Genomic DNA, 20,187 nt, shown 5'->3' with positions numbered 1-20,187 from the left:
GAATTGATCTTCTTAAAGGATGAAGCAGGTAGAAAAGTTTCCCAAAATCTCACATAAGAATCCAAAGATTCTGTCTTGACCATCCGAATATGGTTCTAGTCAGTGATCACGTCTCGTTCGTATTCTTGTGTGAGCCATGAAGAAATAAAGAGTTTCTTAAATTTCAACCACTTTGTCGGCGCTTGTTTCCTTAACAAAAGAGTGGACCACCATGTCCGTGCATTGTCTTTCAGAAAGGATGTTGCCCGTCTAATCTTGGAGTGCTCAATATAGCAACCTCCAGAAAATGCTATGTCAAACTGTTGGACAAAGGCTAAAGCCTTGGGAGCATCTCGAAAACCTGAAAAGTGCTCAAACTTTACTGCATGTCCTCCCTCTTTGAATTCTCTGGCCTTTTTGCCCTTGTCGTCGAGGAAATCATATTGATTGGCTCTGTGAAAGTGCTTTCTTTTTGCATAAAACATATGATCTTTTTGTTGTTTCTTGCCCTTTCTGTCCTCATCGCTCGAGTTAGAAGAAGATGAGCTATCCGAGCTATCAGAAGAAGATGAGGAAGCCTTCCTTGTCTTCATAGGTCGCTAACAAATCCTCATACTCGCAATCAACATCTTCATGTTTTCAATGCATGTCTTCAACGATGCGATTTGTCATATTGAGAAGTTATGACTGCAAATATCCATGTTAGGGTTCCTTTATGTCGAGGTGGTCGGGCGCCAAACCAAGTCAACTACCCTCTCATAGGCGCACCACATCTATAACCCCCAGTATACGTTTGCATTTCCTACGCTCAAGGAGCACTGCCCTACACGCAGTGACAAGTCCAACAGTTCCCTGAGTGAGAGAATCGTTCTTGGGCGAAACGCTACAACTCACACTCAGATACTAGAGAGAAAAAAAAAAATCAAAGATTAGTGGATTAGTGCAAAATCTTCAAAGCTCCGATACCAATGTCAGATGCAGCAGAATTGAAATGGTGAAGATCTAAACTTTACACTTCCACAAATCTTTACTTCTTTCCTTGCGTTAATGAGATGGTTCCTTTTATTTCCTTGAAGACAAAGAATGAGAGAGAGAGAGAGAGAGAGAGAGAGAGAGAGAGAGAGAGAGAGAGATGTGTAGAGGGAGAGAAAGAGAGAAAAGAGGAGAATGACACCTGATGGGGTCCTAAAGCTTAGCTGCCTACCGACCACAGAGAGAGAGAGAGAGAGAGAGAGAGAGAGAGAGAGCTTCAACGCTCAGCAAGAACACACACACACACGGGTATCCAACACCAATCCCTTCTAGACCTAGTGAGCGTCGCCCCCCTGCATGGGAAAGGCACGAGTCCCCCTTGACACCTGGCTCTCGTAGGCTTTAACGATTTAACTCGTAATATCTAAGGGGAGGTTCACACGGTTATTACCCCTAGCTCGACAATGTGCGTGCTCCTCCATATAGCATACGTCACATTCCTTCCCTCTTAAAAATATTTCGTTCTCGAAAATTTCATTGGGAAGGAATACTCCCAAAGTTGGGGAACCATTTTCAGAGACTGCTTACTCGTCCCCATGTTGAACTCTCTTCAGTACAATCTTTCCACTTAACTAAACACTCTTTATAAATTGTATTTCTAGTTCTTTTTTCTTTAGTTTCTAGTATTTTCTTTGATTCATGTGGAAGAAATTGAGTATCCATGAGTTCCACTATCTGATTATCTTGAATAAGAGTGTCAGATTGAACCAATTTCTTTTTGAGTCTACTAACGTGGAATACTGGATGTATGCCACTTGTCTCTGGTAATTGAAGTTTGTAACCCATATCTCAAACTTTTTTTAGTATTGTGTAAGGTCCACAATACCTTGGTAATAATTTTGGACATGGTCCCATTTTCATGGTTTTAGACTTTTCAAACACTTTTAAATAAATTTGCTCCCCTTCCTCAAAGATAAGAGGCCTTCTATGCAAATTAGTATATGTCTTTGTTGTATATTAAGCCCTTTTAATGATGTCTTTAACAAGTTTAAGCATTTCATTCATATCTTCTAAAAAGTCTTTAGCTGCCTGAACTTTTTCCTATTGCAGTCCTACTGCATAAGAAGCTCTAGGCTAAAACCCATACATTAACATAAATGATCTACATCCAATGGAAAAGTTCTTGACACTATTATAAGCAAACTCTACTATAGGTAAGTACTCTTCCTAACTAGTTTGCCGTTTACTTACATATGCTCATAGCATATCTTCTAGGATTTGATTAACCCTTTCAGTATGACCATCCGTAGGATGCTCAGTTGTGCTCATACTTAGTTTAGTATCCAACCTCTTCAAAACAGCTCTCCAATAATGGCTATTAAACTTCCTATCTCTATCAAACACAATGTTTGTGGGTAAACCATATAGTCGATAGAGATTTTGTACAAATAATCTAGCCAATTCAAGAGTTTTAACATCAGATTTGAATGGAATAGGAATAAACCTAGCCATTTGGTTAATCAATCCACTATTACCCAGACAGAGTCGTGCCCCCTCTCTATTCTAGGCAATTTAACTATAAAGTCCATGGAGATACTCTCCCATTTCCCTAAAGGAATGTCTAATGGATGCAGTAGTCCTCCCATCTTAAGCCTTTCAACCTTATTGATTTGGCATTTATTACATTTATGACATATTCTAGGACATCCTTATACATTCCAGACCATTAAAACTGCATCTTAACAAGACTACGAGTCTAATTTAAACCTGGGTGTCCTGCACTTCGACTATCATGACACTCATAGAGTATTTGGCGCCTAATCTCTTCATCCTTTGGGACACATTCTCTACCATTGTAGAATAAATAGCCATCATCTATGGCATAATTCTTCCACTTAAATCCTATTAAAGCGCCCATCAATGCTTCATTCTTATTGGAAACCTCTTGTTCTGGATCCCCTTTCTGGATGGTTTCCCATATCTTGGAATATGCAGGATCAACCTGACATTTCACTCTTAATGATTCAAGCAGATCACTATTAAATCGAGTAAAACTCAATTCATTTATCATAGGCATCCTGCTGAGGGAATTTGCTACCTTCCCTTTGCGATACCTAAGCTCATGATCAAACTCTTGTAAGAGTTGAGCCCATATGGCCTTACGACCTTTCAACTCTGTTTGATTGGAAAGCCATTTAATGCTTTCCTAATCAAACACTATCATAACCTTAGCAACATATAAATAGCGCTTCCATTTCCTCAATGCATGGACAATAGCATACAACACTCCCTCTTATATACTGAGTAATTTTGTTGTGCATGGACTAACTATTTACTTTCAAAAGCTATTGGTTGACCCTCTTGGGTTAGAACTGCGCCTACAAAATTACTAGCATCTATCTCGACCACAAAGGGTATATTGAGATCCACTATATAAAAAACTGGAGTTGTAGCTATTGCTTCCTTTAATTTTTGCATACTTCTCTTTTGATTTTCCCCCGACTCAAATTTTTTTCCCTTTCCTTTATATTGGTCAGTCATGGGGACTGTTATCTTGGCATAATCCTTAATGAAATCCAGACATTCCTACGAAGATATGCAACTCTTCTAGGTTCTTAGGTTCATGCCATTGTGAAATAGCTTGAACCTTGATTCCATCTTTAGAAATGATATGACCAAGATATTTCACTTCTTCAGCAAAGAATTCATTTGTGAATTCCTTCATTCACAACGTTCATCCACTTTGTTTGTGTCCATTGCACTCTCTCACTAAAGGAAACGGAAGGCTCTCCCTTCCGTAAGTAAAAGGAACCTTGACACAGTTCGGAGCACTCATCTTGAGCAAACTTCAAACATTCACTTCCGCTGCACCTTACAACACAGTTTCACTTCCAGATTGTCCATGTGCAAGGACAGAAGAATTTGGTGGCAGATGCTTTGTCCCAAAAGCCGTTGGTTCTGGCTATTTCCGCGATTCATCATAGGAGCTTCGAGGATATGGTCGATCAGTATGCCACTGATAGAGATTTTGCAGATATTTTCACTCGGATACGAATGGGGAGATAGTAGCCGGATATTCCATTCAGGATGGCTACTTGATGAGGAAAACCATGTTGTGCATTACTCAGCCGTTGAGAGAAAAGGTTATGACCGAATGCCACTGTCCACCTTTTACGGGTCACCGTGGCATTGCTACCGCCTTGAGAGGGGTAGAGAGATACTTCTTTTGGCCGAGACTCAAGAAGGATGTGGAGGAGCGGAGTTGCTTGATATACCAAAAGGTCAAGTTTGGCATGCATAAAGCACAGGGATTGTTACAGTCTTTGCCCATACCCACCCGCCCCTAGGAAAATATTGCAATGGATTTCATTTTTGATCTCCCGAGAACACAGAGTGGTCACGATGGTATCTGGACTGTTATTGACAAATTTAGCAAGCAAGCTCATTTCATTCCGGTGAAGAAAACAGGTCAAGCCGGATCACTTAGCAAGACCGTTTGTGGCCCAAATCTTCAAATTACATGGCATGCCCAAGACGATTGTCTCCGACACGGACCCCAGATTCACACGTTTGTTTTCGAAGACAATTTGGGAGAACATTGGCACGCGGTTGCAGTTCTTGTCATCTTTCCACCCGCAGACTGACGGGCAATCAAAGATTGCCAATTCAGTGGTAGTAGATTTATTGAAGTCTTACATCTTGGATCAAAAGACTCAATGGGAAAAGTATTTACCTTTGGTGGAATTTGAATACAATAACACAATACACTGTTCGAAGGGGAAGGTGCCATTTGAGATTATTGAAGGTGCTACGAAGTTTCCACCCTTCCCAAGCACGAAAGATAAGATTTTTTAAGCCGATGAGTACATGCGCAACTTGGACACTGCTTTTGCCAAGGTTTGCGAGGCTTTGCAGAAATCTCAAGAAAGACAGAAAAAGGCAGCAGATCGCCATCGTCGCGATTTGAAATTGGAGGAGAACAATTGGCTACTCTTCCGTTTTGAGAAGGCACACCTAAGAAAGAAAAAGGGAAACGAGAGGCTTTTTCCAAAGCTTAGTATGCGATACTATGGACCTTTCCAGATCTCCGAAAAGATAAATGATGTTTCCTTTAGATTGAAGCTGCCTGACACTTGGAGAATACACAATGCTTTTCATGTGAGTCTCTTGAAGCCTTTTAAAGGCGATGTGCCCGAAGATGGGGAGCCTGATGAGCAACCCGAAGTGGAAGAAAACAAGGAGATCCTTGTTCCCGAACAGATATTGGCACATAAAGACAGAAAGATTAAGGGTAAAGTGATAAGGCGGTTCTTGGTTGAATTCAAGAACTATCTTGCATTAGATGCGAAGTGGATGAAGGGGGAGGAACTAGAAGATACTCCTCAGATTGTGAATCTTTACCTTGAAGCATTTGGATTAGCATAGTCTACTCTAAATGGAACCCCGAACTCAGCTTGGGCGGAATCTGGTGCAATGGGTATGCACAAGAGGGGAGTTGCTCCGCTCCTTTGTCATCAGATTGCCTCGATTTTTGATACTAAAGTCACTGATATCTCTTTGAGTTTTAGGGATACTGTGAGCTGACAGTATTCTGTTGTATGACTTTATGAACTGGAATTCCCGATAATATGATACTGATTTGTTCTTGACTTGTTGACTTGTTTAAGTGCAGAAACTGATAGACAAAATGACTACAGCATTTTGGTTTGAATGATCTCGATAGACATGGTTGCAATAGGGATTAGTCAATCGGGCATCTATAAGGTCCTAAGTGGATCTAGATGCGATTGCTAATTGCCTTGCCGATAAAATCATGGTCTGAGATCCGAATGAATGTTGAATCTGATTTGTCATGTGATGTCCTGTGATGTCGTGTGATATGACTGTCGATTGGTACATGTGTAGATGTGTGTTCCTAGTGCGTCGGTACTAACAGTCAGTGTCTGCTAAGACAGTTTATGGCTTCTGTTTGTTTTGCAGGCGTAATCGAGGGCGATTACAGTGCTTTCAAGAGGGGGGTCACCGCCACGAGTGCAATGCCGATCTCCTCTGCCAAATCTTTATTACCGTAATCTCTGTCGAGCTTACCTTTATCCTTGTCTATTTGTGAGTTCCTGCTTTTGCTTTTGGCTTCAAACTCTCGAGCTAAACAAAGCGTTGAATCACATTCGTGATATGGTCGTACCTCTGTCACAAATTGGTGACGTGACTGCCAAGTACACACATACACATTGCCCGCTGAATTGCTGACTACAGTGACATGTGGCAGTGCAGTGTAAGGACAAGCCCGTGTTTTGCGGCACAGTTCACGGAATCCGTACAGCCTTGCTGACGTGGCAGAATTGCAGACGGAATTGCTGGCAGCTTTTTACGGCTGGATTTAAAAGGCTTTTGAGTTTTCAGCTTTTAGGGGCTCTGCTTTTGGCATCCCTTGTAATGAATAAATAAGTAGATAGGCTTCCCACTTCTCAGAGCATCTGGACGCAGAGTCTAAGAGTGAAAGCCTCCCACTCTCTTGTACTTTGAGTTGCAGATTAATACAAAAAGAAATACCGAAAGCGGCGCCAGTCTCTAGGGCTAATATCTCTAGGCACGGAGCTCCGTCGGGCCGTGTTGAATCAATTGTTAACTGTGAACTGTTTTGAAATGAATTTCTTTCGTGTCGTGGTAGAATCTTGACTTGGAGTGTCCAAGTCTGTTATAACCTCTCGGATACCAAGGCAGCTAATTGAGTACCGGTACTGCCATCCTTGTCCAATTGACCTTTGCCACTGTCCTCTAGCGAACTACTCCATTTGCTTTTGACTTCATAAACTCGAGCCAAACAAATTGTCGGGTTCCTTGAGAATTGTGCCGGTGTACAGGCCGCTAAATGGATGGTTGACAATTCGCTATCCATAGCTTTTGGTTGCTTTTGGTCGTTGTTGTTGGGCGTGCTCTAGCAAAGGAAGGCCATGATGAAGTTGCAAAGAATTGGTAATCTGGTACCTTCTCGCACTTCCAAACTGGCCGCACAAACCAAGCAGATCAATAAACTCCTCCAATGCCCAAACCCAATCTTTCAAGCCCTCTCTTGATTCCTGCTCCCAAGCCAAGGCTGCTCCTCGAATGGACACTTCTCAAGCCGGCCACCACCATTGCCCAGTGGGAATTCACAAGCGCTCTCCCACTCCTCTGTCGGCAGACTGCGTTTCAAAACGAGGACACAAAGGGGAGCGAGGTCACTGCTATCCAAGGGATGCCCGACTGGGCATTCTCAAAACGCAGGTGAGAAGGAGGGGTCGCCAAGACACTGCGGGGCAGCGTTTCAAAACGTTCACTGTAGGGGGGTTGCTGCACCTGGCACTTGCTGCCTGGCAACGTTTCAAAACGCTGGGAAAGAGGAGTCGACGATGGCAACAGGCTGGCTCGCCAGCATTTCAAAATGCTCGTAGGAGGGGACGGATCCGGTCGATGCTGCACTGCAGCATTTTAAAACGCAGGCAACAAAGTGGAAGATGGTGGACGTCGATGACGACACAAGGGGTTCCTCTCTTCACGGGGCTGCTCCTCCACGCCAAGGGCTTCAACTGCGACACAGCTCTGATACCGTCACAAGACGGGCACCATGTGCCAATAGAAAAGAACAGACTGAACAGACTTTTAGCCCTTCAATAACAACTGACCTGAAAAAGAGAGAGCACACGCAACACGGAGTGGCGGAATTCAACCCCAAAGAGTATTGGCCCCAAACCTTGGCGCCCCTTTCAGTATTTCTTTATATTGCATCAAGACAGTACAAGCCGATACTCCAGACTCTGCACCTTCTCCAGGAAGCATGCCAGAGAATGAGCCCTAACCTCATATTTAAAGGCCCTTGGCCTAAAAAGCAATTACAGTGAAAAGCTTTTAAAACTCAAAAGCTTCTGGTCCAAAAGCAAAGCGAAAAACTACCAACGTAAATCACGGAAATCCATACAGCCTGCCACATCATCGGCCAACGCAAAAAGCGAAAATCTGTCCTTAGGGTTAGGGCTAGGGTTTCTGAAGTTTTAGGGTTTCTAACAGCAGAATTAGGGTTTGCAGGTTTTAGGGTTAGGGTTTCCAGATTTCGGGTTTGCAGGTTTTAGGGTTAGGGTTTCCAAAATTAGGGTTTCAGCAATATTAGGGTTTTAGGTAGAATTAGGGTTTCTGATTTTAGGGTTAGGGTTTTCAAAATTAGGGTTTGCAAGTTTTAGGGTTAGGGATTCCAGAATTAGGGTTTCAACAGTTAGGGTTTCTGGCAAAAATTAGCGTTAGGATTTTTGCTCTTGGACAGTCACGTCATCACTTTGTGACAGTTTAGGCCCCTCGGCCACATCTATAAGTTGGCTCCATTCTTTACGCTTTGACACGTCAGCAGTTTGTTACATCTCCCCTTCTTGAAAGAGAGTAATCGTCCACGATTACAGCATATTTGTCACGTGACACATCCCAACCCTATGTGTCCGTGGACAAGCTACACCACAACAGGGTTCAGTCAGTCCGATCAAGTTAGATTAGCAGTGATCTGGCACTTTTGTGAGTCTATTCGTAGACCGTGCATGCCCAGTCACTTAGCATAGATGCATATCCTCCGGTTGCACACAGCATGATCATCGGAATTCCCATCAGAATCCATTAGCATCAGTTAGGGGAATTTTCCAGTGCATTTAGCCTATTTTCCTATTTATTGATATTTTCACTTATTATTTTTAAGTGACTTTCCAACAAAAGTAGGTAGGGCAATTTTGCTAAGTTAATATATAAGCAAACCAATGTTCACACTTTCTGGCAGAAGAGGCAGCAAGAGCACCTTGCTCAACAGGCAACTTCTCAGCAAGACCAACCCCCACGACTATTCTGGCGTTTTCTCCACAGAAGACCTAGCGTTTTTGCATCAGATCAGCCTTGGCGATTTGTGCACAGCAGATCAGCCCCGGCGTCATCACGACACAACAGATCAGGCCTAGCGTTTTTGCATTTGCAGAACCCCGGCGACAGAAGGACCAATTTCAGCCCCTGGCGTTTTTGGATTTCAGCAGCAAATTAAGACCGGCATTATTCACCTAAAGTGTAGCAGATTCAGCCCGTAAAGACCATCAGTTTTCAGCCCTAAGAAACTTCATTTTTCAGCCATAAAAACGCAGCCAAAACAATCATTTCAGCCACCGAAACAGTCCCGAAATTCAGCGATTAGAAGATCTCAGATTTCAGCCATCGTCGTCGTCGTCGTCACCGTCGCCGTCGTCACCGTCGTCGTCATCGGCATAGACCAAGTTGCATAGTCCATTGCATACGCATTGTACACCTTTGTGCAATCAAAGAATAGACCACTCTTGCCAACGAGAGTGGGGCCTTCGGAGGAGGGTTTTACAACCTCTCGGGTGTCGTATCTCTTCTCTCTCCTTCTCTCAGTCTCATTCACTTGCACACACAATCCACTCACTTTGTTCGTGACCACAGCACTCTACAAGACAGAAAGCTCTCTCTTTCCCTAAAGAACCAAAAGGAACCTTGAGCAATAAAGACCACTAATCTTGAGAAAATACAACATTCATTCCGCTGCACCTTACAATATCTGCAAAACAACTCAAGTTAGCTCAAAAATTCCGAGGATCATTCCGAGGGACAATCAATTTGCTCTTTTTATTAAGGAGTTAGCTTCTCCTTTCTGCTCTTTTGATCAAGGAGTTTGCTTCTCCTTTTGGCTGTTTTGATCGAGAAGTTAACTTCTCCTTTCGTCCACATCGGAACTCTTGATATTCCGGCGTAGTAAAATTAGCCATCACACCCAGACCACACTGATCTTCCATGGGTGTCTTGATGTACTAAAATTACATACCCAGGCAATCTCATCCAATTAGCAATATTCAGTAATTGGCACATCACAATGCAACACAAATGCTTACATATACATGTTACAAGACACAACAAACAGTGCCGCTGAGCACTCCCCCGAGACAAATGGTCTGCGGTATGAAGCTACTCAACGACTACCTCGTCACTCCCCCCGCAAATGACCTAAAAAGGTCCGGGCCATGAGCTCAGAGGACTGTACAACCAAACGCTCCCCAGACCGCAATCTGCGTCGCTTGGAGGTTCAAGCATACAACCAAACGCTCCCCAGGCATCGGCCTGCGTCGTTCGGAGGTTTTCTAGCATACAATGAAACGCTCCCCAGGCATCGGCCTGCGTCGTATTAAGGTTTTTAAACATACAACGAAACGCTCCCCAGGCATCGGCCTGCGTCGTTTCGAGGTTCAAACAATACCAAAACAGTATTTCTCACTTCTCCACCCGTGAGTAAAATCACCAATCATTGAAACCAATATCAAACCAGAGTCAAACAATTCAAATCGGCACCAAAACAAGTTCAAAACAGATACCATCCATTTCAAACAAATCTCAAACAGGATCACCAAACAAGATCAAACAGAACTCAAACTTAAAAAGCAATCTCGACATTAGCCGAGCTCGAAAAGTCGACTGACTTTCCATCTTGAAACCTGCACCAAAAATTAGGGTTAGGTTCCTTCCATGAGGTTGTAGCCGAGCACAGCATGGTCCATCAGCTCTTGGACAAACAGTGTTTCTTTGGCAGCGATGATAGTCCCTAGAGATAGCAATCACACCGCACCTCCAAGGTCATCTGTTCGTGAAGAGACATCTAATGAGAGATGTCGAGAAATTTCAAGTTATAATCTGCTAGGGTTTCCATGGCAAGCATTTCAGGATACCCCACTCTGCCAGAAGTTGCACTCCGAAGGCAGATGTCAAAAACCATATAACTTCGGGCAAAAATTTTCTTGAGAGGTTGCCAAGAACTTGGAGTATGCTCCTTGGTAGCTGTAAACATCAACATCTGCATGGCACTGCTTCTGGAAAAAAAAAGAGTGACTTGAAACAAATCTGGATCCTTCTCTTGTAAGTAATCTTAATTGGCTTATGCCTTGTAAGACACTGCGGTGAAGACGGACGCCTGATGCGCAATGAAGTAAGGGTGGGAGTGGCTACTTAGTCCGGGGTCGGAGCCCGAAGATACCTCAAATAAAATCTGTCTGCTCTTTTGTAGGACCGGTATGCTTTCAGAAAAGCACACGCCTGATTCTCTGATACCACTGTCACAAGACAGGTACCACGTGCCAACGGGCACCACGTGCCAATAGAAAAGAACAAACTGAACAGACTTTTAGCACTTCAATAACAACTGAATTGATAGAGAGAGAGCACACACGACACGGAGTGGCAGAATTCCACCCCAAAGAGTATTGGCCCCAAACCTTGGCGGCCCTTTCGGTATTTCTTTATATTGCATCAAGACAGTACAAGCCGGTACTCCAGACTCTGCACCTTCTCTAGGAAGCATGCCAGAGAATGAGCCCTAACCTCATATTTAAAGGCCCTTGGCCTAAAAAGCAATTACAGTGAAAAGCCTTTAAGAGTAAAAAGCTTCTGGTCCAAAAGCAAAGCCAAAAACTGCCAGCGTAAATCACGAAAATCCGTACGGCCTGCCACATCATCAGCTAGCGCAAAAAGCGAAAATCTGTAAAGTGTGAGCTTTGTCCTAAGGTGTGAGTCAAGGAGAGGAGAGTGGATTTATCCCACATACTGTGGAGCAAGGCTGTAGAGCTACTTAAAGCTCATTTCTTGAATCAATAAATAACAACTCATTTTGCACTACATGCTTGTCTATGGTGAGCTTGTGCTAAGCTAAGTCAATACTCAAGATTGTGTTTATGAGTCCAAGCTAATCTATCTTGGAACCTAATTCACTTGAGTGATAAGCTTGCTTACACACACTCACACACTTGCACCATGTTTCTCTTTCATCCACCATAGCTAGCACGATCCCAAATCCTAACATTTGGTATCAGAGCTTTAGGTTATGCTAGCTAGGTTTGCTATTATGCATTTGCGTGTTTGTATGATTAGCATTCCTTAATTATCACTAGCTAGACCCATTAAGTTTTCTCTTCTATTGCTTATCATGCTCAACACTAATTACATTCTATTCTTTTGAGCTCCGTTAGTGATGGATACGTACTATTGAAGTGCCACTACCACCATTGATGAAAAAAGAAAGAACGGATGTGATTAGAGCTTCTTGCATCATCAATTAGGCCACTTATTACACGGTGTTCCGCTCAAATAATGTGATTCTTTCCCAAGCAAAATATCCTTTTCTAGCTTCCATTCCCTTTCCTTACTTGTGTGTGCTACAAGCCCTTCTCGAGAGCTTTCAATTGAGCCGAAGAATGCCAAATTTGAGTTAAAACTCAACGATTAATGTCCCAATTGAGTTTTGCTCAATCTCTGGAATTTTCTGCAGAACAAAGCCACAGTGGCACTGTGTGTGTGTGTGTGCCTAAGAGAGCATTCAAAGCTCATCAACTTTTTCCCACATCATTACCCTCCTTGGGAGCCTTGCACGTGGTGGGAACACCCTATTTTTGGGCCTTTTGACCTTCTTTAAAGGGCGGCCACACTCAAATCCGGCGCCCCTTGGGCGGACCTCAAAAGAGGCACTCGACTCCATTGGATGCACGGGGCGGGTCCGCCACTGGAGTCTGGCCCGCGACCGGCTGCCGACTTCTACGTGCGCCCATCCAGCGACAATCAACTAGGCGATCGACTGCGCGAGCGCCTGCGCCTCCGACCGGCCAACGAACCTCAGTGAACGCTCAACTTTTTTTCAAAGGGATTTCGGGTCCGCCCCTACGGGGGCTCCCTTCCCACGGGCTGCCTTAAACCAAGCCCACTCCTAAGAACCAGGTCCCACTGCATCCGGCCTCAAAACTCCAAGGCAAAGCTTTCTTAAGCCCCCGCTCCCACAACCTGCTGCCTCAAAACTCCGAGCACCTCAAGAGGCCCGGCCTCAAGAGCTCCAATTGTTATCTCGAACCTCCGAAGCCAACGGGGATTCCAAAGCAAACCTCCAAGAAGTCCAAAGCCTCCAAGGTCAAGGTCTTGCTCTCTACAAGTTGTAGCAAAGACACTGCCAAGCTTCAAGAGCTTTTCCAAAGCAAATAAACCCTAAAGCTTTCAAAGCGTCAAAGGCATCAAAGAAACCCGACCAAAGGTGACTTTTGTGAAGAGGGGCTTCACCGACGCGACGGTGAAGAGGAGCTTCACAAAAAGGGGGGGATCTCTCTCTCTCTCTCTCTCTCTCTCTCTCTCTCTCTCTCTCTCTCTCTCTCTTTTACAATGAACCCTTAAAATTATTGCAACCAAGCACAATTTTACAAATTAAATTTTTCTATCATCAATCGTGCACCGTGTAAAGAGGCAGACACTGGCTAGGAGAGTCTCCTAAGCTAAGACCCCTCTATTGGAACAGATGGGGGACAAGGGAATAGAGAAATTCAATGGGGAGGGATTTCACACTTGGCAAGCGAAGTTAAGAGGCTACCTTATGAAAAAATGTTTGTGGTCTGTCATTAGCACTGCCTTAGAGCAACAAGCCGAACCCGATGGAGTGCACACTAGGGCATCTACACTCATAGCAAGTGCACAAAATTTGGCCAAAGACGAACAAGCATTGGGAATTATCATCACTTCTTTGCATGATAACTATGTGCATTTCATAGATGAATGTAAACATGCACATGAAGCCCGGCATGTCCTAGAAAGTAATTTTGGAGCTCGAGCCAAAAGAAGCAAAGTTAGTCTTAAAAGACAGCTTTACAAAGTTACTATGCTTCAAGGGGAGGACATTGCTAGCCTAGTGAACAGGCTTAAGAGCATTGTCACGCAGCTCACTTACATCCAAGTTGAAGTCCCAGAAGATGACAAAGTGGCTATACTTTTAAGTGCACTTCCACCTTCTTATGACCACTTAGTCACAATTCTTGAAGAAAAAGAACCGGCACCACCATTCCAAGATGTCATCAACTCAATCCAAGCAGAAGAAAGAAAGCAAAGAGGTTCACTTACCCCATCAGGAGGAGTTTTCATCGCAACATCTTCAAGGGGAAGATATTCGCCATCAACATCGACAAACGTACGAAAGTGTTATGAATGTGGAAGAATGGGACACGTAGCGAAAGATTGCTACAAAAACAAACCTTGCAACAAATGTGGTAGGAAGGGACACCCTCCTTCTCGGTGCTACTCAAGTGAAGGCAGTAGCAGTGGAGAAAGCAGCAGCAGTAGAAGTAACAACAGAAGCAACGAAGGCAAGAGACCTGACAGAGGATCAGCTCACATAGTAGAAGACAAAAAAGACGAAGACGAAGGTAGCGTTTGGGAAGACCCATTTTGAAGATGCAGACTCTCTACTTGTAGGGAAGGACTTTTTCCTGTGTGGATACTAGCTTATCATCCTGTGTGGACATCACCATCCTTTGTGGATTGTTCTTGTGTGGATTTTACCATCCTGTGTGGATATCACCATCCTTTGTGGACTTTATTTTCCTGTGTGGATATCACCATCCTGTGTGGATTTTGTTAGCCTGTGTGGTTCATGCATCTTCAGTATCTTGTCTTAGTCCAAACCTCAAGGGGAGGATTGTAAAGTGTGAGCTTTGTCCTAAGGTGTGAGTCAAGGAGAGGAGAGAGGATTTATCCCACATACTGTGGAGCAAGGCTGTAGAGCTACTTAAAGCTCATTTCTTGAATCAATAAATAACAACTTATTTTGCACTACATGCTTGTCTATGGTGAGCTTGTGCTAAGCTAAGTCAATACTCAAGATTGTGTTTATGAGTCCAAGCTAATCTATCTTGGAACCTAATTCACTTGAGTGATAAACTTGCTTACACACACTTACACCATGTTTCTCTTTCATCCACCATAGCTAGCACGATTCCAAATCCTAACAAAATCTGCCCTTAGAGTTAGGGTTAGGGTTTTTGCAATTTTAGGGTTTTTGACATCAGAATTAGGGTTTGCAGGTTTTAGGATTAGGGTTTTCAAAATTAGGGTTTGCAAGTTTTAGGGTTAGGGTTTCCAGAATTAGGGTTTCGAGCAGAATTAGGGTTTCTGATTTTAGGGTTAAGGTTTTCAAAATTAGAGTTTGCAAGTTTTAGGGTTAGAGTTTCCAAAATTAGGGTTTCAACATTTAGGGTTTTTGACAGAAATTAAGATTAGGGTTGCTCTCGGACAGTCACATCATCACTTTGTGACAGTTTAGGCCCCTCGGCCACATCTGTAAGTTGGCTCCATTCTTTAGGCTTTGACACGTCAACAGTTTGTTATAGATACCATGTCAAAGTCAACGATGCGGAAGCGGAGAAACCAAGGGGAGTGAGCACGCGACAAGAGAGAGAGAGAGAGAGAGAGAGAGAGAGAGAGAGAGAGAGAGTCTCTTGAACCAATCAACCTTGGCAATGAATAACTGAACGTGTTTACAATGGAGGCAAGGGGTTTCTTATATAGCAATCCCAGTAAATTGCCCTACCCAAGACTTTGACAAATAAGTAAAATAAATACCTAAAAGCCAAACTAAATAATGGAATCACATTGGGCGGTTCACTTGAGATGCCTAAACTTTAACACATCTTTCACGTAGTGAGAGAAACATAATGATCCAAGAGGATCTCTGGCAGCTCTATATCATACAGACTTGGATTACATCTCCCCTCCAACGGAAGATGTCACACTATAGAGACCACTTTCTTACCATACTTGAAGACACATTCATACAGCGACCACGCTATATGGAGTGTCATCACACAGACTAGAGATCGAGGTGGGGCGAGCTCATGACATTCACATGGAGGGTAGAGAGTGAGGAGTATGCATAGAGAAAGTGGAGAGTGAGGAGCGTTTTGTCTGCAGATGTAGAGCTTATGCGGATATCATAGGCCGATACGAGCCCCTATTTAGAGGGTAGCCTACCTTCCGAGATATCATGCACCCTCGAGATCAAAGACAGCTGGGGTGCACTTGCTCGAGATGCAGAGGCACAGGGACACACTTCTACAGCCACCTACAGAGACCCGGGGAGGGGGGGAACGACAGAAACGTGTCGCCCGAGAAAAAAATGGTTAAGAAACGGGACTTTGTTTGTCAATTTGTAAACGATGTATTTCATAAAACAAGTCATATGTGTATTCAGAATTGAAAAATGACAAGTCCTAATTTAAAAGTTTCAAACTTAATGCTCAAAGACAGAAACGGTAAACATAGAACCTTAATGCCCCAAATTGAACCTTTAAAAAAAATTGCAGGCCGAAATGACAGAGAAACTCCATTTCCGTTTCGCGCCCCGGAAATGCCATTTCGTGTGACTATGGACGGGGGGTGTGGGGGGGGGGGGGGGGGGGGGGGGATAGAGAGTCACAGCTTACAGATTTCTTTCAGAGAGCTGCACCCATTCAGCTCCCAGACCCACCAAGGGGGGTGACCCTTCAGCACGCTGAGGCCAAACGGGCCCGACAACGCCCGCGGACCACCAGAGGCCAAGCCCCACGACTCCACCACAGACAAATCAAGGAGATCCCGACATGAGCACATCAAGCTGTGGAGGAGAGACGAGCCCAGATGATGGCTCAACCAAAGACATTCATCAGGGCAGCCCTTGCTCCCGACCCTCCTATGTAATACATTTTACACCCCCCAATTAGCACACGATGGAGCTAGCTAGATTGATGCATTTGCATGGTTGTAACTTGTACTACCCTCAGCATATAGACATGCACATATCCCTAGTACTAGAACTCCACCCATCCCCATAGATCTCATCACCCACCAGACGTCCTCTCTCTTTTATTTTGTATCAGTCTGAACTATTTTGTCTTTTCCGATAGACAGAGGACATACACACATGTATACTTGATTTTTCTCATAGGCCGACTTCGGCCTCACATAGACATTAAAAACCTCTCTCAACCTCTCTCTCGCTCTCTCTCTCTCTCTCTCTCTCTCTCTCTCTCTCTCTCTCCGTGGCAACGGCCCTCTCTTGCCTTTTCTCTCGCATGTGTAGGGGCTAGCAGGTAGAGAACGAAGGCCACCCTCCAACCCATCCAATGGCTGGCCTTCGACAAGGATGTCCATTGGTTGCAAGCTGATTCGGAAAGAGACTGTCAACGGCTACCCATATTCAGAGAGAGTAGTCATTGCACTGTAGCTGCCCTCTTCATTTCCAACTACCAGTTTGACAAATTATGTGTGCAGATCAATGACGATCCAATGGACTTGTAGATAGATGGATATCTCTAAGGAGATGTAACTATGCTTCTTCCTATGCAATGACCAAAGATGTTGCTCTCTAAAACTCTGTACATGCAATTTTTCGATGCAATTCTCTAAAAAGACTAAGTAAAAGACTTTTTTTCCCTGCTAATTGTGACACGCTAGATATATGATGCTTGAAGGTGCTTTTATTGCATGTCTTCTCATGTTGCCACATGAGAAGATAGTGAATAAAAAGGAAAACAAAAATGTTGACAACTTGAACAGCTACTGAATACAATTGATTAATGTTTTGCCTAAATAGAGCTTTGTCACATACATTTTCAGGCCCAATTCAAGAGCCATGCTAAGCTCCACATTATTGCAAGGAATAGCAGATGATAAAACGACATGATCAGGTAGTTGTTTTCCATCTTGCCCCCACAGCTGTGATATGCGGTGGCCAACGTATACGGTTGCTCCTGCACTCTGTAAGCCTTCCAACTTCTTGCTCCAAGAAATGTCAGAGCCTGTGACATGCCAACCCTGCAAACATGGAGGAGCCACTCTGAGGATTTATGAAGTGAGGTAGCTTGGTATCCCTCTCTCCAAACCATTATGTACTTTATGCAGAGAAAAATCTCTGATCTGAAGTCAGACTTCCCCCAATGTTTGAACCAGCAAGTAAGACTTTCTCTATTTGTTATAACCCACAATCATGACCTGTTGCTGTGTGTAAAAAGAGTATAGTCAATGGGTGAGGCTGAAGGGAACACAAAACCTTTTGTAGAGCATAAAATGCAAGAGCCGACAGGCCATAACCCCCGATGCCTATAAAATGAACCCATTGCTGGCTCTTTAAAGGAAAGGTTTGGTCATGAAGGGTGGTATGGCTTTTGGGGGGGAGCAACGTAGCTGCTTTCGTTGTTGTTGTAGTTGTGGTACAACGGTGATGATGGTCCTCTGCATTCGCTTGTGGTAAGGCAGTTAAGCTTCTCTTGGTGTGGGCGGACGAGCTGATAGGGGAGCACTTGAAAATGCTGGAGCCGCAGCACCACTCCGCCAGCAATGAAGACTCCATTGCCCAATGGAAATTACCAAAATACCCCTCTAATTTGAGGAAATTCCCCTCAAATTCAAAAATTCCCCACAATACCCCCAATATTTTGTCATAAATTCCCAAAATGCCCTTCAATTTTTCCAAAATTCCCAAAATACCCCTAGTTGTGATAGTAAATTTCTCCAAAAATAATTTTTTTTTAGGTCTTCACAAGAAGAGTGATTGTCTATCGTACAAGATGCTAAAACTACACTTTGAGTTGGTTATGTAGGCTTTGGAGATGAATTGCTTCATTAGTTTTAGACATAATTGCCTTTTTTGCAATGGTAACTGGTGACAAATTACATGTTGAGCACCCAAAAATGGATCTCAATTATCAAAAACGAATGACGATTAGAAAATCTTGAAACAATCCAACCAAAGTAGATACAAGGGTATTTTGGGAATTTCCTCAAATTAGAGGGGTATTTTGGTAATTTTCCCTTAATTCAAACTAGTATGGCCGGCGAAGGCGGCCTCTCTCCCTCGCCTATAACTCACACGGGCATGGGAGGAGATGGAATCTACACTTGGATGATTGAGGACCATAGATCTTGGGCAATGTAAACTCGTGTACAATGTAAACTCGAGTACCCGAGTTTACTTCGCCCCTTCCCCCCCACCCAATGGGATTGAACCCACAACCTGGGGTTTGAGGGCCATGTGGCCTATCCATCTCGCCCGTGCACATCACCTGTGGAATGTATACGTTTCCATGGTTTTTTGACGTGCAAAAGTATCGGGGCGAGAAAAAGTATTTTTGTAAAGTTGGGTACCCGAGTTTACAAAAATACCCGAGTTTACTTATGCGGCAAGATCTACGACGTGCGCCTTATGTCGAGGCCCAAAAGTGATGGGAGCCTTTGATCCCATCTCCCATGCCCGTGTTAGATTTAGCTAAGGCCCTCTCTCTCTCCCCCTCTCCCCCTCTTTATCGCGTGCAAAGGGGATTTTTTTAGTTTTGGACTTTAGCCTTCAGGTCGCAGATTGCGACACGTGTAAAGGGCTCCCCCTTCCGTCATATTATATTAGTAGATGACCACATATAACAGGGCGACGGCACACAAATTCTTGTATTTCGTATTGTTAGTAGTTACTTTTGAAGTTAGCGTTTGAGATTACTAGTACGACCGGCCACCTTCGGCAGCCTCTCTCTCTCTCCCTCTTTATCGTGCGGAGAAGACTTTTTGGACTGTAACCTTCAGCTCACAGCTCTCGATACGTGTAAAGGGCACTCTCACTGCCGTTATAGAATACATATAGATGAATTGTTGTCTATTGGCTCACTGGTTCAGCAAAGCACAATGTTGATTCTAAGATGGCTTCATGGCATTGCGCTGAATGATTGCCTCCCTTGAATTTCCGATTGTTCAAACTATCATCATTCATGGTCTCTTACATTATTCGCCTCCTTCGGATTGGTAAGAAAAGCATTTACTCTCCTTGTATGGCACGAAAATCATGTTGGTACTTTCGTAGTAAATAGAACGTGTCGGATTGTGGATAAAGTTTCATTGCTTGTCCTTTCAAAACACCCTCTCTCATTGCAAATTTTTTATTGCTTCATGAAACAAGCTTGTACAACCTTACATTGGAACAAAGGCAAAGATATGAAGAAAATTCCTTAAGAATGGAAAATGTGCATTGGTGTTTCTTTTTCAAAGGTTCGACTGCATTATCCTTTGGAATCTGTAATACAACAATCAACAACAAAGGTATGACTAGCATTGGCCAAATGAAAATTGCTCAAAATAAATTCAGTCTTTCTTTACAACGTGCAAACATTTTAAATATGGTGCCCATTTGCGTAATAATATTGGGCATATACTATGTTCATATATTCACAACTTCCAACTTCCACCATTGCTCCAAGATTAAGGCAATAGGATTTGCAACTACCTAGGTCTCAAACCCCTTGGTGGAAAGCCAAAACCTCACGCTAGTATTTGGCTCTCCTTTCTACTTCCACATGGCATGAGAGGCTTAACGATGCATGGCAAATATAATTGAAAATTTACATTGGT

At 43.6% G+C, this 20,187-nt stretch overlaps 1 protein-coding gene and 1 pseudogene across 4 annotated transcripts in view; both read right to left on the bottom strand.

Annotated features, from left to right (window-relative positions):
- The window catches only part of LOC147443509 (uncharacterized), a 191,602-nt gene extending 173,442 nt beyond the window's left edge, over positions 1–18,160 (bottom strand). For 3 of the 4 annotated variants that reach the window (XM_086526320.1, XM_086526319.1, XM_086526322.1), the window contains exons 1-2: positions 17,846–18,160; positions 17,405–17,610 (exon numbers count right to left, since the gene is read on the bottom strand). In XM_086526320.1, coding sequence (XP_086382446.1) covers positions 17,405–17,610; positions 17,846–18,145 — 506 coding nt within the window. In that variant the 5' untranslated portion in view covers positions 18,146–18,160. The remainder of the gene's footprint in view (positions 1–17,404; positions 17,611–17,845) is intronic. The other variant, XM_086526321.1, reaches the window with a different exon arrangement.
- LOC147443510 (uncharacterized) lies at positions 1,486–2,106 on the bottom strand (annotated as a pseudogene).
- Positions 18,161–20,187: the final 2,027 nt, after the last annotated feature.

This window comes from Adiantum capillus-veneris, chromosome 13 (assembly GCF_014529385.1).
Source record: "Adiantum capillus-veneris isolate H3 chromosome 13, ASM1452938v2, whole genome shotgun sequence".
Lineage (NCBI taxonomy): Eukaryota > Viridiplantae > Streptophyta > Polypodiopsida > Polypodiales > Pteridaceae > Adiantum > Adiantum capillus-veneris.
This window is presented reverse-complemented; position numbering and strand designations above follow the sequence as displayed.